Source organism: Macrotis lagotis, chromosome 7 (genome assembly GCF_037893015.1).
Source record: "Macrotis lagotis isolate mMagLag1 chromosome 7, bilby.v1.9.chrom.fasta, whole genome shotgun sequence".
Taxonomy (NCBI): domain Eukaryota; kingdom Metazoa; phylum Chordata; class Mammalia; order Peramelemorphia; family Peramelidae; genus Macrotis; species Macrotis lagotis.
This window is the reverse complement of record NC_133664.1, coordinates 140,946,475-140,965,486: the sequence shown is the minus strand read 5'-3', so window position 1 is coordinate 140,965,486 and position 19,012 is coordinate 140,946,475. Positions and strand designations below refer to the sequence as shown.

The 19,012-nt window shown below is 33.9% G+C and overlaps 1 protein-coding gene across 3 annotated transcripts in view; it reads left to right on the top strand.

Annotated features, from left to right (window-relative positions):
* MDFIC (MyoD family inhibitor domain containing) overlaps nucleotides 1-19,012 on the top strand; it is a 117,028-nt gene that overhangs the window by 58,823 nt on the left and 39,193 nt on the right. For all 3 annotated transcript variants that reach the window (XM_074193865.1, XM_074193866.1, XM_074193867.1), the window contains exon 4: nucleotides 6,775-7,050. In XM_074193865.1, coding sequence (XP_074049966.1) covers nucleotides 6,775-7,050 — 276 coding nt within the window. The remainder of the gene's footprint in view (nucleotides 1-6,774; nucleotides 7,051-19,012) is intronic.

Sequence of the window (19,012 nt, the reverse complement as noted above, 5' to 3'; positions counted from 1 at the left end):
TAATTATTTTGGCTTGGTGAATTTTTATATATATTTATTACAAATAAGCTTTAGCAAAAAAAGTCTTTAATGTCTTTTTAAAGATCTCATTTTCTAAAAAAAAAATAAAATTTTAATTCTCTGTATTCCAAGTATTTTAAAGTAGTTTTGAAGATGTGAAGATATGGGATGAGTCTTCCAAATATTTTGGAAAACCTTTGTCATTGCACCAGCTTATTTAGTTTTGTCCTCTGCATTCTATATTTGTTTTTTTCTTTGAATATTTGATAAAATTTATTTTGATACAGCAAATAGTTCTCAATAAACACAAAATAAAACAGTTTATCTTTTGTTTAATAAAAGGAGAGATGCTTCCAAGGCCATGGGGGTGGGACCAACTTGAAGCAGCTTGTTACATTTTCAGTGTGAGCATCTAGACTTATGAAAATTATTGAGAACATGTTATCAGTGAATATTAGATTTATATGTGCCATGTATATGATTTTCCCCAGAAGCTATTTGTTAAACATTTCCTAGTCTACAACTGAGTATATCTTTTAACATAGAAATTATGATATTAACATTGACCTATGTATTTGACCATAATTTTAAAATCAGGATGACTCAGATTCAAATCTCATTAGTGATACTTAATTGATTATAAAACTGTGGCCAAAACTTTTCATCTCTTAATACTCTATACAGATCTTTAAAACTGTAAGTTGAAGAGATAATATTTATCTATATTGTTAGAAGGAATTTCCTCCTTACTGGGAATTTTCATATTCCAGTAAAATCATAATTCCAGTTCTACTCCCTATGTTGACTTTATTAATTTTTTTGTTTTTGTTTTGCAAGGCAAATGAGGTTAAATGGCTGGCCTAAGGCCACACAGCTAGGTAATTATTAAGTGTCTGAGACCAGATTTGAACCCAGGTACTCCTGACTCCATGGCCAGTGCTTTATCCACTGTGCCACCTAGCCGCCCCTTTATTAATGTTTTTGTATTTGTAATGTGAATTGTTTTGACTTTTATCTTTACTCTGTATTAGTTCATATGTATTTTTATATTTCTCAAAATTTCTTGCATTCTCAGTTCCTTAGAGTCCACTAATATTTCATTTTTTTTTTGTCTCATAATTTCTTCATCCATTTCCCAATTATTGGGTGCCAATTTTGTTTGTTGCTTTTTTAAAAATCTCAAATAATGCTCCAGTGAACATATTTGTGCATCTTTTCCTTTTGATAATATCTCTGAGATATAGCTCCAGTAGTGGAATCTTTGGGTCAAAAGTTATGAAAAAATTTACTATTTGGTGTCATTTTATTTTCTTTGTAATTTTTTTAAAATCATGAAAGTATCCTTCCTTTTGACTTTTTACCCTACTTGTGCTTACAGAATTAATTTGGTATGAAAAGTAAGATGGATATCTTTCTAAGAGATTAATTTTTGTCTTAAAAATAGAGCAATGAATGATGAAAAAAAAGTCAGAAGAATAGTCGCATAAGGAAGATGATCAAAAGACTACGTAAAAGAACTAAGGAAATAGATGGCATGACAATGTTGGGAAACACATACAAAAAAAAAGGATAGGCACACTTAGGAAAGATGAATTTAAAAACTCATGGGAGCTAAATGATGGCTAGCATGTAACTGGATGGCATCTTCATCTTCATCTCTCTTGGGCACAGTAGTTCCAAGAAACAAGGAAAAAGAAGCAAAATTAATAGCAAGCAACAAATGCCCAAGTTTGGGATGGTCTTTAGAAATTAAGTATCTTGAAGTATGGAGGTAGTGATTAAAATTGTAATTTATTCACCCCCTTCAAGAAAAGGAAAAGTTTTATACTAAAATTTATATTAAAAAAATCATAATTGCTCTGATATATCAGCCCTTCCAATGATTTGTCCTTTGCACTTTGGGTGAAATAGAACACTGGGTGCCCCACCAAGTTGGTATTGATCTGAAAGTTCCAAGTCAGAGCTCATCAGGATATGATAAGAGTTTTTACCCAAAACAATACAAAAAAATTGATTGGAACAACTACCCTTGGTAACTACCATACTTGTCCTTGAGAGATTATGCTCAATTGAGTTAAAAAATGAAAGAGGTTTGCCACAGGTAAGGTACTTAAATTAATCACATTTGTAAAGGTGTAGGTACCTCCAGGTTTGCAATAGCCCAGACACTAAATTATGTAATTTTATACTAAGCAGAAAAATTCATTATATTGGTATGTATTGACTTCCTCCTTTTGGTGGTATTTATTCCCTATAACCTTTTCCCATATTGACCATAAAAACAAAGTGCTGAACTAATATATTCTTATCATATATTTGCTGATTGTTTTAAGTCTTTAATTTCCATGCTTTCTCTTATATTTTTCAATGTGCACGTATCTTCTTTATTGTAAAATTTAAATCTACAGCCATTTAATTTTATGACACTGCACATGTATACAATTAAATAACTTTGAAATTGGCCAAGGAGCCTGCAAAATTTTTGTAATTTTATTAAGTCTTACTTTTGTAAAGAGACCAGTGACTGAACATCATAGGTACATGCTAATAGATTATATGCAATAGCAATATATTGCTTTTTTATTGCTACTTCAGAAGCAGCAGATTCATGTATAGTTATTACTAGCTACACTATCTCCTTTTTTTTATCAAAAGAGGTTCATGCTATTGAATCATTACTCTAATATTTATCATTCTTATTGAAAATCACTAGACCTAAATCTATTGGTTTCTCCCTAGATTGAAAACATTTGAACTTAGAAAGCACAGTATTTCCTAAGACATTTGTAAGTATTCATCATGGATATTAAAATTACAATCAGGCTGTGTGTAGTGTGAGGAGTGATTAAAAAAAATCTTTAAACATATGGTAAGCGGGTGACCAATGCTATCCAGGTTTGAAGATGCTGAATGTTCATATAACTTGTATTTGAAATTTTGATGTGTATTGCGTTCGTTACTGAATATCAAGAATACATTTTTTTCCTCATACAGAGAGAGTTTAAAATGGGGTCTTTTGTAGAAGCATACGGTCTGTTTAGAATGATATAACAGATGCTGAATGTTCACATATCAAACAAAATGCCAGCTTTCTGTAGAAAAGAGGTGTCAAAAAGTTTCTTTGTACCTTTAACGCATGTGATTATGTAGTACAAAATGCAGAGTTTGTAAAATTTCTTGAATATACAGGCAAAAAAAATGAATAATTCAAAACAACTCATAAGTTCTACATTCTATTGTACCTTTTATTACGCAGGCAGAAGATAGCATTGTGCTCCCAGTAGAGCTGAATTTGCACAAGTTACACCTCTGAAAATGCCAGATGGTCTATGGTCTACTTTTGAGAGCTGTCACATATGTAAAGATTTGAAAAAAGAAAGACAGCTGAATGAGAGCAGTGGATCATTAAAGGGAGAGTGAGGGTCCCTAGGCATCACTTGTGTTTTAAGAAGCATTGTGTCGTTTCCCATATTACCTTTTTTTTTTAAAGCCATACACAACCTTTATACAATAAGGTAAAAAAAAAAATTCTGTTTTTTTGACCAAATGATCTTGGCTTAATTTTCTAATTTTGATACTGGAAAACAGTCATGTTTCCTAATTGGTTTGAAGTATAATTTGACCATATAATTCAGTTCTCCCCTGTGAAAAATTATCAATAAAGCTAAAGTAAATTAAATGGATATGAGTAACACATTTGGGGAGTCATCCGGTTTTCATTCAACCCATATTCCTTGTGTGACTAGAAAAATCATTCAGCCAAAAATTTGTATTTTAATATTAAAATTTTGGAAAGAAATATTTTTTTTAATATTTAGGGATTAGATACTAATAATAAAATGCAACAAAATCATAATAAATTGAATGTGAAACAAGAAAGAATTAAGACTCTTTTTTTGAGGTTGCCCATTTATAGACTCACCAATAGAAATAAATACTATCATAAAATTATAAGTATGGTTTAGGTATTTTAGATGATTTTGAAGATTTAAATATGATTCAAAGTATTTTTGTTGGTTTAAGACATAGGCATGGATTAGAGCTTAATACTATGATGATTTGATTAATTAAACTAATGTGCATTCTTAACAGAGTCTCTTCTATGAATTGCTATTACTGGTGCCAAAATATTATATTTGCCTTGAGTCCAAATTAGAACTCTCTCTAGCATTTTAACTGTCTCTAGCATTTTTTCAATGAATGTGTGTGTGTGTGTGTGTGTGTGTGTGTGTGTGTGTGTGTGTGTATGTGTGTGTTCCTAGTTTTAGGCTCTGTAGTAGTCACTAGAATCTTATTCTAGTTGATACAAGAAGTTATATGAGCAGCAAATTAATCAACAAATCACTGCACACTCATAGGAAACAGAACTCCTTATACAGAAACCTTGATTGTACTTTATGGCTTTAAGAGGGCATGTAAAATTGTCAGAACAAGTCATTTTTAAAAATGTGAGACATTATCAGAACAAAAATAAAGAGTTGTAAAACTTTTCTACTACTGATACTGTATAGTATGGATAAAGTGAACAAGTTTTTTAGATAATTGAATTCCTTGCTGTAGAGACCAGTTGGTCATTGATGCTAATAAAAATGGTCTGAAAAAACTTCTGTGTATCATCTTTTGCCAAATGAAAAAATTATGAGGCATAACTTCCTTGGAATTATGTTGTGCAAATAAACTTTTTATATAGTTAAAACATTTATATTCAGGGATAACTTAGTGTATATATATATATATATATATATATATATATATATATATATATATATACAGAAATTGAATCAAATGATGGTATTATAGAATTCTTCCTTCAATTAAAATTAGACCCTCTCTGTCTATGATATTTATTATGTTTTAGTTCATTCTCTGCTAAAGTTTTGTTTTGTTGCTTTTTTTCCAGGTTAACTACAAGATGATTGATTTTTTTGTCTATAGCAATGTCTGGGTGATACAGTAGATTGAGATCCAGGCCTGGAGTCAGGAAGATGTTTTCCTAGGTTCAAATCTTCTCTCTGACATGTATTAGCAGTGTGACCCTGGGCAAGTCACTTAACTGTTTGCCTCAGTTCCTTATCTATAAAATGAGCTGGAGAAGGAAATGACAAACTACTCAGTATCTTTGTCAAGAAAACCTCAAATGAAGTCATGAAGAGATGTACATGACTGAAAAATAACAAAATGGCAACAAACTTTGAAAGATTTTGACCATAGGATTATAGTCTGTATTGGTAGAGAGAATATTTATGTCAGTGAAATCATAGATACTCTTAAGGAATTGAAAAAAGTGGGATAGCTGGGTGGCGCAGTGGATGGAGCACCGGCCCTGGAGTCGGGAGGATCTGAGTTCAAATCCAGTCTCAGATACTTAATAATTGTCTAGCTGTGTGATCTTGGGCAAGTCACATAACCCCATTGCTTTAAAAAAATAATTTTTTTTTAAAAGAATGAAAATAGTTCTGCTAAATCCTTACAATTTCTATTATTCTTTTGTGAATTACTGTGTTAAATGCATTTCATATTATACTATTTTTAAAAATGAAGATTTCTACATTTTTCAGTTCAACAAACATTTGTTAAGCTTTTCCTGGGTATAAAACACTATATTATGTAGAAATGAAGATAGAAAATTTAAGTAAGGCATGGCCCCTAATATCATGAAGAGTCTAATAATAATCGATTGTCCAAATTTTAAAAAGATCGTGATCCAATTTGTATATTCTAAGGAAATTATAGAGTTATAACTAGAAGAGACCTTTCATATTACTTAGTAGGTATTTACAGATAAGGAAGCTGAAGGTTAATTATTTTACAAATCAAAATATAATATAGCAGTATTTATATAATATAATTACACATGACATTATAAATAGCAAGCAGATATGAACCTGGTTCCAAATTTAGCTCTCATGTGCTCCCTCAACTAAATTCAATTCAATGAGACTTAAATAGACCTTGTTGTAATCGCTTCAGTTATGTCTGACTCATTGTGACACCATTTGGGATTTTCTTGATAAAGATACTGAAATGGTTGATCATTTCCTTTTCTATCTTATTTTATAGATGAGGAAGTCAAGGCAAAGAGGGTTAAGCCCACTTGCCCAGGATCACACAGCTAGTGTCTGAGATATTCTATTCATATTCATAGTACCACTTAGTTGCTATAGAGTTTTTATTTTATTGTATCATCCTTGGTTATTAGCATGAAAACAGAAGAGAGAAAATATTTATAAGATGATCTCTTTTATTCCTTAGGTCCAGTGCACAATTTTTTCTCAGTTTGTCTATCATCCCATTTTTATGGTATAGATTATTTCCTTCATGACTTACCTTGAAATACTGACTACTTCCCATTCTAAAAAGTTCAGCTTCAATATGATTTATTATTTATTTATTTATTTATTTATTTTTGCAAGGCAAACAGGGTTAAGTGGCTTGCCCAAGGCCACACAGCTAGGTAATTATTAAGTGTCTTAAGACTGGATTTGAACCCAGGTACTCCTGACTCCAGGGCTGGTGCTTTATCCACTACGCCACCTAGCTGCCCCTTAGCCATTACAATTAGTTCTGTCCTGAAGGTACTCTTTGGCAACCCTATCAATCAATAATCAACAGTTATTTGTTAAGTACCTACTTTTCAAGTATGTCTTTGTGGATTTTGCCAATCCTTTTCAATAATTTTTCTCTTCCATCATTGGAAATTTAGATATTAGAAAACTTTGTTTCCCTACATGATATATCTTCCACATTAAAATTTTCTTTTTTTCTTCATTTTAGCACAACCTCAACGCTTGCCTGAGCTCCAAACTTCAGCACAGGCACAAAATGAAGAAGAAATGAGCAAGATAAAGAATAGTCATTCAAATCTGAGAAATGGAAATGGAATCCACAATGGGGTTAGACATGTTTCAATAGATAACAGAAAACTTTCTGCACCCGTTTCACAAAAAATGCATAAAAAAATTCAGTCCAGCTTGTCTGTCAACAGTGATATGAGCAAGAAAAGTAAAGTAAGCGCTGTCTTTTCTCAAAAACCAGGCTCATCACCTGAAGGTAAGTTAAGGCTTTTTAATTTTGATATTAATTTCAAATCATTTTTGCTAATAGCAGCAAGATCAATTAAATATAACTAAAGTCATCATAGGATTCTTGCAGGAAAAAGTTTAAAGATGATCTGGTCTAGTTAATTTTTTTTCACCTAAAATGAAGTACAGAAGTTAGTTTCAAAGCTGGAGCCAAACCCCAAATTTTCTGATTCTCCTCTAATTTTATTTGTATTTCATAAAAAAATAGAAATTGGGACAAAATACAAATCAGCATCCCCCATAGGAAATCATTAACTATTTTTAACAAAGTGACAATTGACTTTTGACAATTCAAATTTGACATGTTCATCTTCTCTAGAGGTAAATTTTATTCTTCTAGTAAAGTACTCAGGAAGAGCAAAAAAGTTACTCCACAGCCTAAAACTTTAATAACCTAAAACTTAAAATCTTAGTGTAATTTTAGGCTATTAAAACTTAAAACTACTAAGTTTTAATACACCTGATATAAATGATTCTTATTACTCTTATTACTCACTGTCATTAATACACACACATATACAGAATAGAAACAGAAACTAGACTTGCAATTTTTCCAGTATAGGAAGGGATCACTTTTCTTTATTAAAACAGGTCAGTCAGTCTCTTCTCTACAATTTAGAGTCTTGGACAATTAGCTAGATAACCGATTGGTTAAGTGATTTCCTGGGGTTACACAGTCAGTAGGGTGCTCAAACCTTAGTCTTGCTGACTTTGAAGTTGGCTCTCTTTTCACTACCCTCAGTTACATCTATGTCTATATTTATGACTACTATACAATCAACTCTAAATTGCACTAATTCTATATTGTCTTCTAGAATAGCTCTTGTTATTCCATCTCAGATGTGTTATAATTTTCAACTCTTCCCTGAATCTTTCATTTCCATTGCTATGAGTAATGAACTTTATTATCATCTGTTGAGTTCAGCTAACTCTAATACTTGTTCATTTCTGCCAACTGACTTCTTGTTGCAACTATGCTTACTCCAGCCTTGTAACAAGGTCTAAAACTTCCTAGCTGAAAGTACTGGGAACAGTTACCTGGAGAAGACCTGGGGATATGATAGCTATCTTCAAGTATTTCAAAATCTGCTCTATGGAAGAAAATTAGACTGTCTTTTTTTGGCCTCAGAGAGAACTCCAAGAAATGAGGACACATTGGCAAACAGACTGATTTAGATTGACTATAAGGGAAAATTTTATAGCAGTTGGAATTGTCCAGAAATAGAAGGGGCTGCCACAAAAGATTCCCCATCATAAGAGGTCTTGAAGAGCTATCTAGTTGTTTGTTGGAAATGACATAAAATGGATAATATCCTTTACAGGTAAAAATTATATTAGATTGATTCTTACATCCCTTCCAACTCTGAGATTCTATAGATTTAACACTAGAATTTAATTTAAAATCCTTGATGATTCATAAATAATATACTTATTCCCTCTTACTAGAATAGCTACTTTTGAAATTGTTGTTGTTGTTTTACCTACAAAAGTCATTTTTTTGGGCTAGATTCCCATGTGAATTTTTACTCTTGACATACCTTTATTTTCTAGGCCTTTCTCCTCCTGTTCTGCTTGTTTGTTTGTTTGTTTTTTTAGTTTAGTGTCTATATCAAATTACATTGACTATCTACTTATTTCCTCTAACTTTCTTTTTCTACTTCTATTAAAACCTAAATAATTACTTCCTGTATGATGCCTGTATAAAGCTGAGCATTCTTCATTTGTCAAGATGGATTTTTCTCACAAATAGGAAATTGTGTTGAGAATTATCGGTAATGAATTGGAAGAAACTGTATTACACTTTGCTTACTGGTGTTCTAAATTCAACTGAGTTAAAATGTTAGGTTGATCAAATGATATGATAATAAGCCGTCTGCATAGTTCTAGGTCACTGACATTACTTCCCAAACTAATTAGATTGGAAGGGACATGATTGGCACTTTAAAATGAGTTTGACATGTAAGATGTATGGTCAAGTCTGAAGCACAGGTAGGCTGTTAACTAAACTGACTCTCTGAGGGCTTGAGAATGCAATGCAATTTTATTTAGAAGACCTCAGCATCTAGGTGATCAGGTGAAATAATGCTATGTCAAAGAGAAGTACTATATGTGTGTGTTATTTAACACATCTATCATTTCATTTTGTCTTTTCCCTTTTAATCTAGTTACTTTTTAACATTTTTCTTTAATTGATTTACTTTTTATGACAGCTTAATCTTTATGAAAATGCAAGATACTTAAAATTACTATTTTAAGTATTTACAACCCATAATAGATAGGATTATAAATAGTACCTAATAAAGTCTGTTGATTGATTAAAGACATCAAATAGACTATTAGAATAAAAATAAAAATGAATTCATTACATTTAAAAAAGCAAATAAAATTCTGCCCACATTGGGAGGAGATAAGTACCCTCACTCTGTTCCTGACAGAGTGGTATGGTGAGAAAATGAAACTGAGGAAACATTGTTCTTGATGGGTGGATTTCAACTAAGGTAATCCGTGATTTGATTCTTGGTTTGAAGTAATTTAGCTCTTGCTGGTTCTTTGGCAACTCCAACTGCCATTTTTACCTTTCTCTTTAGAAAGGCTTAATCCTGAATAGGTAGTACAATTGAACCTCAAAATGTGGAAAGGAAATATCTTTCCATTTCTCAGAAGGCCATCCATTATATTTAGTGAGGAATAAGCAAGGCTAATATATAAATACTGTCGATTGCTACCATAGTCTAGAATTAATTTTACTCTCAGACCTGATAGCTTACATTTTACAAACTCTAAATCAATTTGACAAAAGTAAATTAGACTTTGTCAAAGTCAAGGATTTCAGAAGTATATAATTTAGACCATTTGCTCTTCCAAAAAAATTTTCTTTTTACCTATTTCTGTGAGGGCCTGTGAAATGTCCATGGATAAATTGTATATATATGGTTACTATCCTGAGGAAAATTTCCATTTTGCAAATAATCAGTTTTGGAAACAGTTTGCTAAAATTGAAGAACACGTATTACATGCAGCAAGTGTACCATTTAAAAAGATAGCAATCTTCACAGTTCAAAATGATTGGTCTTTGAAAGATGAAGAAATTAATTTTCACTGTTAAACATATTCCTAAAACATAAATATTCAGATTTTCTTTTTTTCAAATGGTAATGTGAAAATAAAATAGTATCAGAAATGGGACCTTCTTTTTTTTAAAAATGAGAAAAATGGACATCAAAGGAAAGTAATTCAGGCCTTTAAGTTTCACTAGTTACCAGAAGACTTAATATTATGTCATTTCAATATGAAATATAACTAGATTAAAAATAAAAACAGCATTCACAGTTTCTTCTGAAATTAAATTTCCTTATTATTATTATTCCCCCCCATTAAAAGCTTATACACTCACTTTACATGAATTAAATTATATATTGTGAGTTAGACAAAGGAGGTAGCTTTGATAAAGCACAAGGAACTTAAGTAATCTTGGTCGAAGTATCAGTTATTCTATTTCCCTGCTGTTTGATCTTGGGCCAGCCGCTTCCCAACCCAGACTTCACTTTCTGCATCTGTATTTGGGAATAATAATAATGCTTCTATTATCTTTATTGGGTTATTTTGAGGATTGAATAAGGAATGATTTCAAATAATGTTCTAAAACATAAATCATGATAAAATGTTATGAGCATTAATAATACCAATTAAATTCAAAAAATTTGTAGATATTTTCTACTAAGGCATTGAGGATTACAGTATGGTAAGGAGATGGCACAGTATCAGATACAAAATAATATTTATTAATTTCTTTAGAGAGGTGAGTATAAAACAAAATTTTAGGTGAGGTTCCCATGGGGAATGATTATGATCAATGAGGATTGGGGAAGGCCTTCCCAGAAGATGTGACATTTGTGTTGGACCTTAAAAAATGACTATTACCTCAGTAAGTAAAAACAGAAGAAGAGAATATTCTGAACATATGAAAGTATTTAAGTAAAAGCATAAAAGTCCACTCAGAAGCAGGGGAAGTGATAAGGGATTAGAGATCAGTCTTCTTTGAGTAGAACTTCAGGAGGGGATATTTTGAACTAGGCAAAGAATTAAAGATAAATTGTGGAACCAGATTATGGAAGACCATGAATATCAGGCAAAGAAGTGTGAATTTTACTATGTAACCAACAGGAAATCCCTGGAGAATTCCGAACAAAGGAGCTTAATTACCAGATTTTGGTCAGATAGGATATGAAGAAGTTGGAGGGAAACTGATGAATCATTGTTCATGTTATTATTGTTTAGCCTTGGCCAACTCTTTGTAACCCCATTTAGGGTTGTCTTGGCTAAGATATTGGACTGGCTTGTCATTTCCTTCTCCAACTTCTCCTTCAAACCAACAGATGAGGAAACTAGGACAAACAGAGTTAAGTGACTTACCCAAGGTCACAAAGCTGGTGAATTTCTGAGTCTGAATTTGAACTCAGGTCTTCCTAAACTTTAGGCTCAGGGTACTTACTATCCACTGTACCACCTAACTGAATAATTCATAGCATCAGAAAATTATTTACAAGGTCTGTACGTGCCTGTAAATCCTTCTATGAGAGATGTATAATTGGTAGATCTCTTGAGCTTAGGAGTTCTGAGGCTATGCCAGTAGGGTATCTATAATATGTCTCCAAGCTTACCTAACAAAGTGCAACCTGGCCAAGATGTGTCAATTTTACCTTTTTAACATCTCTTGTACACTTCCCCCTTCTTTCCTCTGACACTGCTACTAACTTGGCACAAGCCCTATTCACCTCCTTCTGGACTAGTACAATAGTCTGATGGTTGTTCTGTCTGTGTCAAGTCTATCTTCATTCCCATCCTCTTTTCAACTTTCAAATCAATCTTTCTAAAATACAGGTCTGTCCCTATCACCACGCATTCCATGAATTCACTGAATTCTTATCACCTCTAAGATCAAACATAAAATCCTATCTTTGATATTCAGAATCTTCTTTTGCCTTTCTAGGCTTCCAATATCCTATACTTCTTACCCACATACTCCACAACCCAGGGACACTGGCTCTCTTTCTGTGTCATATTTCCTAACTCTTGGTATTTTCACTGGTTGTCCCTCATGTCTGGATTCTCTTCTTTTTCTCAGATTCCTGGTTTTCCTGATTTCTTTCAAATCCCAGCTAAAATCCCATCTTCCTTTCCAGTCTCCCTTAATTTTAGTACTTTCCTTCTGATAGTCGGTAAATCTCCAATTTATCCTGTCTATAGCTTTCTTGTATCTAAGGTGTTTTCTTTTGTCTGATTGTTCATGAGCCCATTTTGAGGTTTTTTTGGAAAAGATACTGAAGTAGTTTGACATTTGCTTCTCCAGTTCATTTTATAGATGAATTGAGCCAAAAAGCATTAAGGGACTTGCCCTCAGTCATACAGCTAGTAAGCATCTCAGGCTAGATTTGGACTAATGAAGATGAGTCTTCCTGACTCCTGGACTAGCACCCTTATTTATTGGGTCATCTAGCTGCCCATTGTTTTAAGAAATAATTTTTTTTAAAATTGTTTAATAATTACAATTGATATTTGCATAGTACATTATAGTTTCTAAAACATGTGTGTGCATTATTTCATTTGACTTACATAACAACACTGTAAGGAGGTATTATTATCCTTATTTTACAGACAGGAAAACAGAAGCTCTTGCCTTGTCCAGAGATCACATAGTTCTAAGTGAAAGAGCAAAAGCTTGAAGTCATAGGTTATGTTACTATAAGTGGAGACGGACCATAAAAATCTCCTAACTCTATAGGGGAACAGTAGAACCTGATTATCAATCTAAATAAATTTATTAATATAAATCTAATTGGAAAATTAAATTGACAATAGAACAAACACTTTTTGATTCATATAGTTATTCTTTCAAAAAGTGTTTATCAAACACTTTCTAAACATTGATATAATGAAAAAAATGAAATGGTTCTTACCTTTTGGCAGCTTAGATTTGTTGGAGTGGAAACATGTATGTAAATAAATACAAAAGAACTTGTATTTTATTTGTTTTAAGACTGAATAAGTCTTTGGTGACATGAATTCAATATCTACTTCCATCGGTGTTAATCACTTTCATGTATATTTTATAGAAATGTATCTCTCGGAAATATTTCTTATTAAAATTATTTCATTTTCTTTTAAAATTCTTAATGATTTCTTTATCTTATAAGGGTAGATGTATTTCATGAATTTTCATTTTCAAAATGACTTTAATCAATTGTACCTCCTGTTGAGATAGGTAAGCAGCATAAACCATTAGATCCCAAAATGTTCCTTCCAATTTTCTTTAAAAACCTCTAGTAGGAAATAAATGTATGCTCACACACATTAAAAAGTGCTTTTTTTTTTTTGTTAAGTGCCTTTAATGGAATTGGTTGGGGATAGGTACCTATGTTGGAAAACATTGTATGATTTATTTAAAGGTTATTAAATTATCATATTTCTCATTGTTTTGTATAATTAAATATTTTCATACATACTTTACTTTTCTGATTGCATCACTCAGGTGGAGAGTTTTAAGACTAAATGTTTAAGACTCTTGACCTTTTAAGTAATTATAGTATAATAATCTAGTATGCTGTAGTATTCAAATTGCCAAGGGTTTTCATTTCAGTCAAAGGGGGCCAAACAGAACAGTGATAAATCCAAATTTTTTTTAGGCTGACCAATTACCATCAACGATTTTTTTGTAAAACTAAGTTTCAACAAAGTTATTCTCAGTAGTTATTTTATCTCTGAATGACATTATAAAATCAGCTTATATTTGATGTTATAGGTTGAACATTTATGAACATATATACACCCTATCTAAATAGCTCACTGGATACAATTTCAGAAATAGGATGATGACTGCAGCAATATATAGAAGTAACAATGATCTTTCTTGTTCTATAAGTATAAAAATTCATGAATAATTTTGAAGCTTATTTAAAAAATATCTCATTTTTATAAAGTAAGGTTCTTGAAAGTTGAGATGGTTTCATTTTTTTGTCCTTGTATTCCCAGTGTCTAACACATGGTGGGCTATTAATAAATGCTGGCTGGTTGATTGGTTCAGCAATCCCATATTAACTCAGTCATATCCTTCTCAATGCTCTTTGAGAAACATTATTATATAGTTATCAGTAACTTAGTTACACTTCTGTTAGCACCAAAATTCTCTCTGTAAAATTAGGCAAATATTGAAGAAACCTTATTGACTCTGCAGTCATGTACCTGGAAGGGCCCTGATTCTTTAGGGATGAGTTCTGTCAGTTAGGAAATACTCTAGACACCTCCTGGCTATTTTGGCACCAAAGTGTAAGTATGACATAGTGAGAGAACTCCTCTTTTTTATATGGAATTTATACATTATTTTCCACCATTTAAATAGAATCCAACTCTTTTCAAATAATTGTCAGTCACGGGAATGCCGCATATATCTGAGGGGAAAACTGCTCTGGCAAGTATTCGCATTTGTTATATCTTAAACTTTTTTAGTATTTACACTCTTTCAGAATTCTCTTTATAAAGTTCTGAATTACATCAGAATGGGTTGTATTTGATAGCAGCAGTTAGCTGTATCATTTAGGTATCCTGTTTTTCTATCAGTTTATCCTAGTGTGTCCAGAGGAAGTTCATGTATGAGACATTATCCCTTCTTTTTTTTTAAAAGAGGTAAGAAAAGGAACAATTATTCATTTTTTCCCCAATGAAAGATTTTATTTATTTTGAGTTTTACAAATTTACCCCTATTCTTGCTCCCCCCCCCACAGAAGGCAGTCTGTTATTCTTTACATTGTTTCCATGGTGTGCATTGATCTAAGCTGAATGTGATGAGAGAGAAATCACATCCTTAAGGAAGAAAAATAACGTATAAGAGATAGCAAAATTACATAATAGTTTTTTTTCCTAAATTGAAGGTAATAGTCTTTGGTCTTTGTTCAAACTCCAAAATCCTTTCTCTGAATACAGATGGTATTCTCCATCTCAGAGAGCCCCAAATTGTCCCTGATTGTTGCACTGATGTAATGAGCAAGTCCAGCAAGGATAATGATCACCCCCCTGGTACTGTTAGGGTGTACAATGCTTTTCTGGTTCTGCTCATCTCACTTAGCATCAGTTCATGCAAATCCTTCCATGCTTCCCTGAATTCCCATCCCTCCTGATTTCTTTTTTTTTGGTTAATATAACTTTATACATTACAAAAATATTCTTGTTTAAGAGTAAACATAATATTTCCTCCCCCACAAAAATATAGAACCTCATGAGAAATAAAGTAAAAGAAAGAGAGAAAAAATGTGTTACAGTCTATGTTCTGATACCATCAGCTCTGTCTTGGGTGGGTCACATTCTTTATCATATGTCCATCACAGAAGTTACTTCCATATTTTTCCACAGTTGCTGTTGCTGATTGTAATTCCCTCCATCTATTCCTTCCCACTACCATATATTATATTTTCTCTCTCCTTTCACTCTGTCCCTCTTCTAAAATGTGTTGTAGGTAGCTGAATAGTACAGTGGACAGAGCACCAGCCCTGGGGCCAAGAGGTCCCAAGCCCACATATTACCCCAGAGACCCAGCAACCACCTGGCCCTGTGGTCCTGGGTAGGCCACCTACCTTGCAAAAAGTGAAAAAGAAAATGTGTTATATCTGACTATTCTCTCCTATGATTTACTCTCTCCTCTATCACCCATATCCCCTCCCTTCCCCCATCCCCCTTCTCTCCTTTTTATTCTAGATATTTATACCCTACTGAGTATGTATGCTGTTTCCTCTCTGAGCCATTTCTGATGAGTGAAGTTTCCCTCATTCCCCCCTCACCTTCCCCCCCATATCATTGCAAAAAAAAAAACCCTTTTATATGAAATAGCCTGTTCTACCTCTCCTTTCTCTGAGTCCCAGTACTTTCTCTTTTAGCCAGTGACTCCATTTTTACATTATATCTTCAAATTCATTATATCCATTATATCTTCAAATTCAGCTCTTTCCTGTGCTTCATCTAAAAAAAGCTCCTTCTACCTGCTCTATTAAATGAGAAGTTTCTTATGAGCATTATCAGTATCATATTTCTATGCAGGAATACATGCAGTTCATCATCAAGTTCCTCATATTTTACCCTTCTTCATTCTCTATACTTCACCTGGAGTCCTGTATTTGAAGATCAAACTTTCTGTTCAGCTCTGGTTGTTTCAACAGGAACAATTGAAATTCCCCTGGTTCATTGAAAATCCATCTTTATCCCTGGAAAAGGATGTTCATTTTTTCTGGGTAGTTGATTCTCGGTTGCATTCCAAGCTCTTTTGCCTTCAGGAATAGTATATTCCAAGCCCTTAATGTAGATGCTGCTAAGTCCTGTGTGATTCTGACTGCAGCTCCATGATATTTGAATCATGTCCTTCTGGCTGCTTGTAATATTTTCTCTTTGACTTGGGAGTGGAACTTGGCTATAATATTTCTGGGGGTTGTTTATTTTGTATCTCTTTCTGGGGGAGATCAGTGGATTCTCTCAATTTCTATTTTGCCCTCTGCTTCTAGGATATCATGGCAATTTTCCTGTAGGAATTCTTTAACAATGAGGTCAAAGCTCTTTTCCTGATCATGACTTTCAGGTATCCCAATAATTTTTAAATTATCTTTTCTGAATATGTTTTCCAGAACAGTCTTTTTTTAAAATATGATGTTTCATATTTTCTTCTAATTGTTGAACTATTATGTCTTGATTTCACATAAAGTCATCAGCTTCCTTTAGCTCCATTCTACATCTGAAGGATTTATTTTCCTCAGAGAGCTTTATCTCCTTTTCCATCTGGCCAATTCTGCTTTTCAAAGCATTCTTCTCCTCAATAATTTTTTTTTCTTTGTTTTTTTTAGGTTTTTGCAAGGGAGTGGGGTTAAGTGGCTTGCCCAAGACCACACAGCTAGGTAATTATTAAGTGTCTGAGGCCACATTTGAACTCAGGTACTCCTGACTCCAGGGCCAGTACTCTATCCACTGCACCAGCTAGCCACCCCCCTCAATAACTTTTTGAACTGTTTTATCCATTTGACCTAAGCTGGTTTTTAACATGTTATTTTCTTCAGCATTTTTTTGGATCTCCTTGACTAAGCTGTTGACTTTGTTTTCATGTTTTTCTCTATCTCTCTCATTTCTTTTTCCCAATTTTTCTTCTATCTCCCTGTCTCCTCTTCTATCTCCCTTTCAAAATCTTTTTTGAGTTCTGTCATAACCTAAGCCCAGCTTCCATTTTTCTTGGAGTCTTTAGTTGTAGAAGCTTGTATTTCCGCATCTTCAGATTGATTATTTTGAATCTCCTTGGGATCATAGACAAAGTATTTGTTAATGGCCAGGTTACTTTTTTTCCCTGCTTACTCATTTTCCTAGCCTGTGCCTGGTTTTAGGGTGCTTCCTGAGCTTTTGAGTTTTATTGGGACATCCCCACAAGGACCTCAGTGTGTGAGGCTCTGATTGCTCTCCTGGTCTGTGAATGACCACAAGCACACCCTTCTGCCACAGGTTTGGGCGGGGGGGAGTGCCTGTTCTACGGGGTCGGGGTCCTAGACTATGATCAGGATCTGAACAGCCCCAGAGTACTGTTCCAGGGACAGAGGACAGAACTCAGAAGTCTCCCTCCTCTCCCTTACCTTCAGTGGGCTGAGCACTCAGCTGCCTAGAGGCTCCTGCTTGCCGGCTACGTTTTCCTGGATCTGGGCTGTTGGCTGTGCTAAGTGCCGTCCCCTTGCTCAGAGCCTGGGCTTTGCACTTGCTCTGGCAGTGGTCTCCCTGCTGATCTTTCAAGTTATGATTGGTTCTCCCTGGGGTGCAGGTCTGGAAACTGCTTCTGCTGCTAGGAGTCATAACTCCCAGGCGCCCTGTGGTTGTTCCTGGGATGCTGAAGTTTCTTCACTCTGAGGGGGCTGCCCCCTCTAATCCCATGGAACAGAATTTTTCCACTATTTTCCAAGTTGCTTTGGGCTGGAGAATTGCCTCACTGGATCTTTCTTTGGGTTCTGTCTCTCAAAAATTTAGTTAGAGTCATAATTTTAAGGTTTTTGAAATATTTTGCAGAAAGCACCTAGGAGAGGCTCTTCTCCGGCTGCCATCTTGGCTCTGCCCCCTCCCCCCATTATCCCTTCTTTCAGGGACTTCATAATCAAGGATTAAAAGAAAGGAGAGAGAGTTATGGGATTCCCACCTTAGAGTCTCCAGTGATCTTGATGACTGGAAAAATGCCCCATGTTTCTCAGTATATGCTTACTGGTTTCAGCTATGCTCCACTTTATTCGAAATCCATCTTTTGAACATATCCTCCTTGCCCTTGTTTTACTGTCCCATCTTTAACTGTAATTATAGAAATATTTACATTAGTAGTGGCAAGGATGTATTGGTCTCTATTGATATGGCTCCACTCACCACCTCTATAGCTTTTCAAACCAAAGTATCCTTCCCTGGTTATCACTTCCCATTATATCTTTTTTTTTAAGGTTTTTGCTAGGCCAATGGGGTTAAGTGGCTTGCCCAAGGCCACACAGCTAGGTAATTATTAAGCATTTGAGACTGGATTTGAACCCAGGTACTTCTGACTCCAGGGCTGTGCTCTATGCACTGCACCACCTAGCTGCCCCCCATTGTATCTTTCAAATATGAGGCAGTTCATGATAAGTAATAAATTAGTGTTGGAATAAAATCCAAGTCCAGATAAGAGAGAGAAATTTTTTGTAGGATGATCAAAGAAGCTTTCATATTTTTTGAGTTGGACACTGAATGACTATGAGATGAGGGGCATGGGGTAGAATATTCTAGGGTAAAGGAATGGCATGGCGATGGATATAAGTGCAAAGTGTTAGTAAGGCAGCTAGGTAGGGCAACAGATAGAACACTGGACTTGGAGTTAGGAAAATCTGAGTTTAAATCCAGTCTCAGAT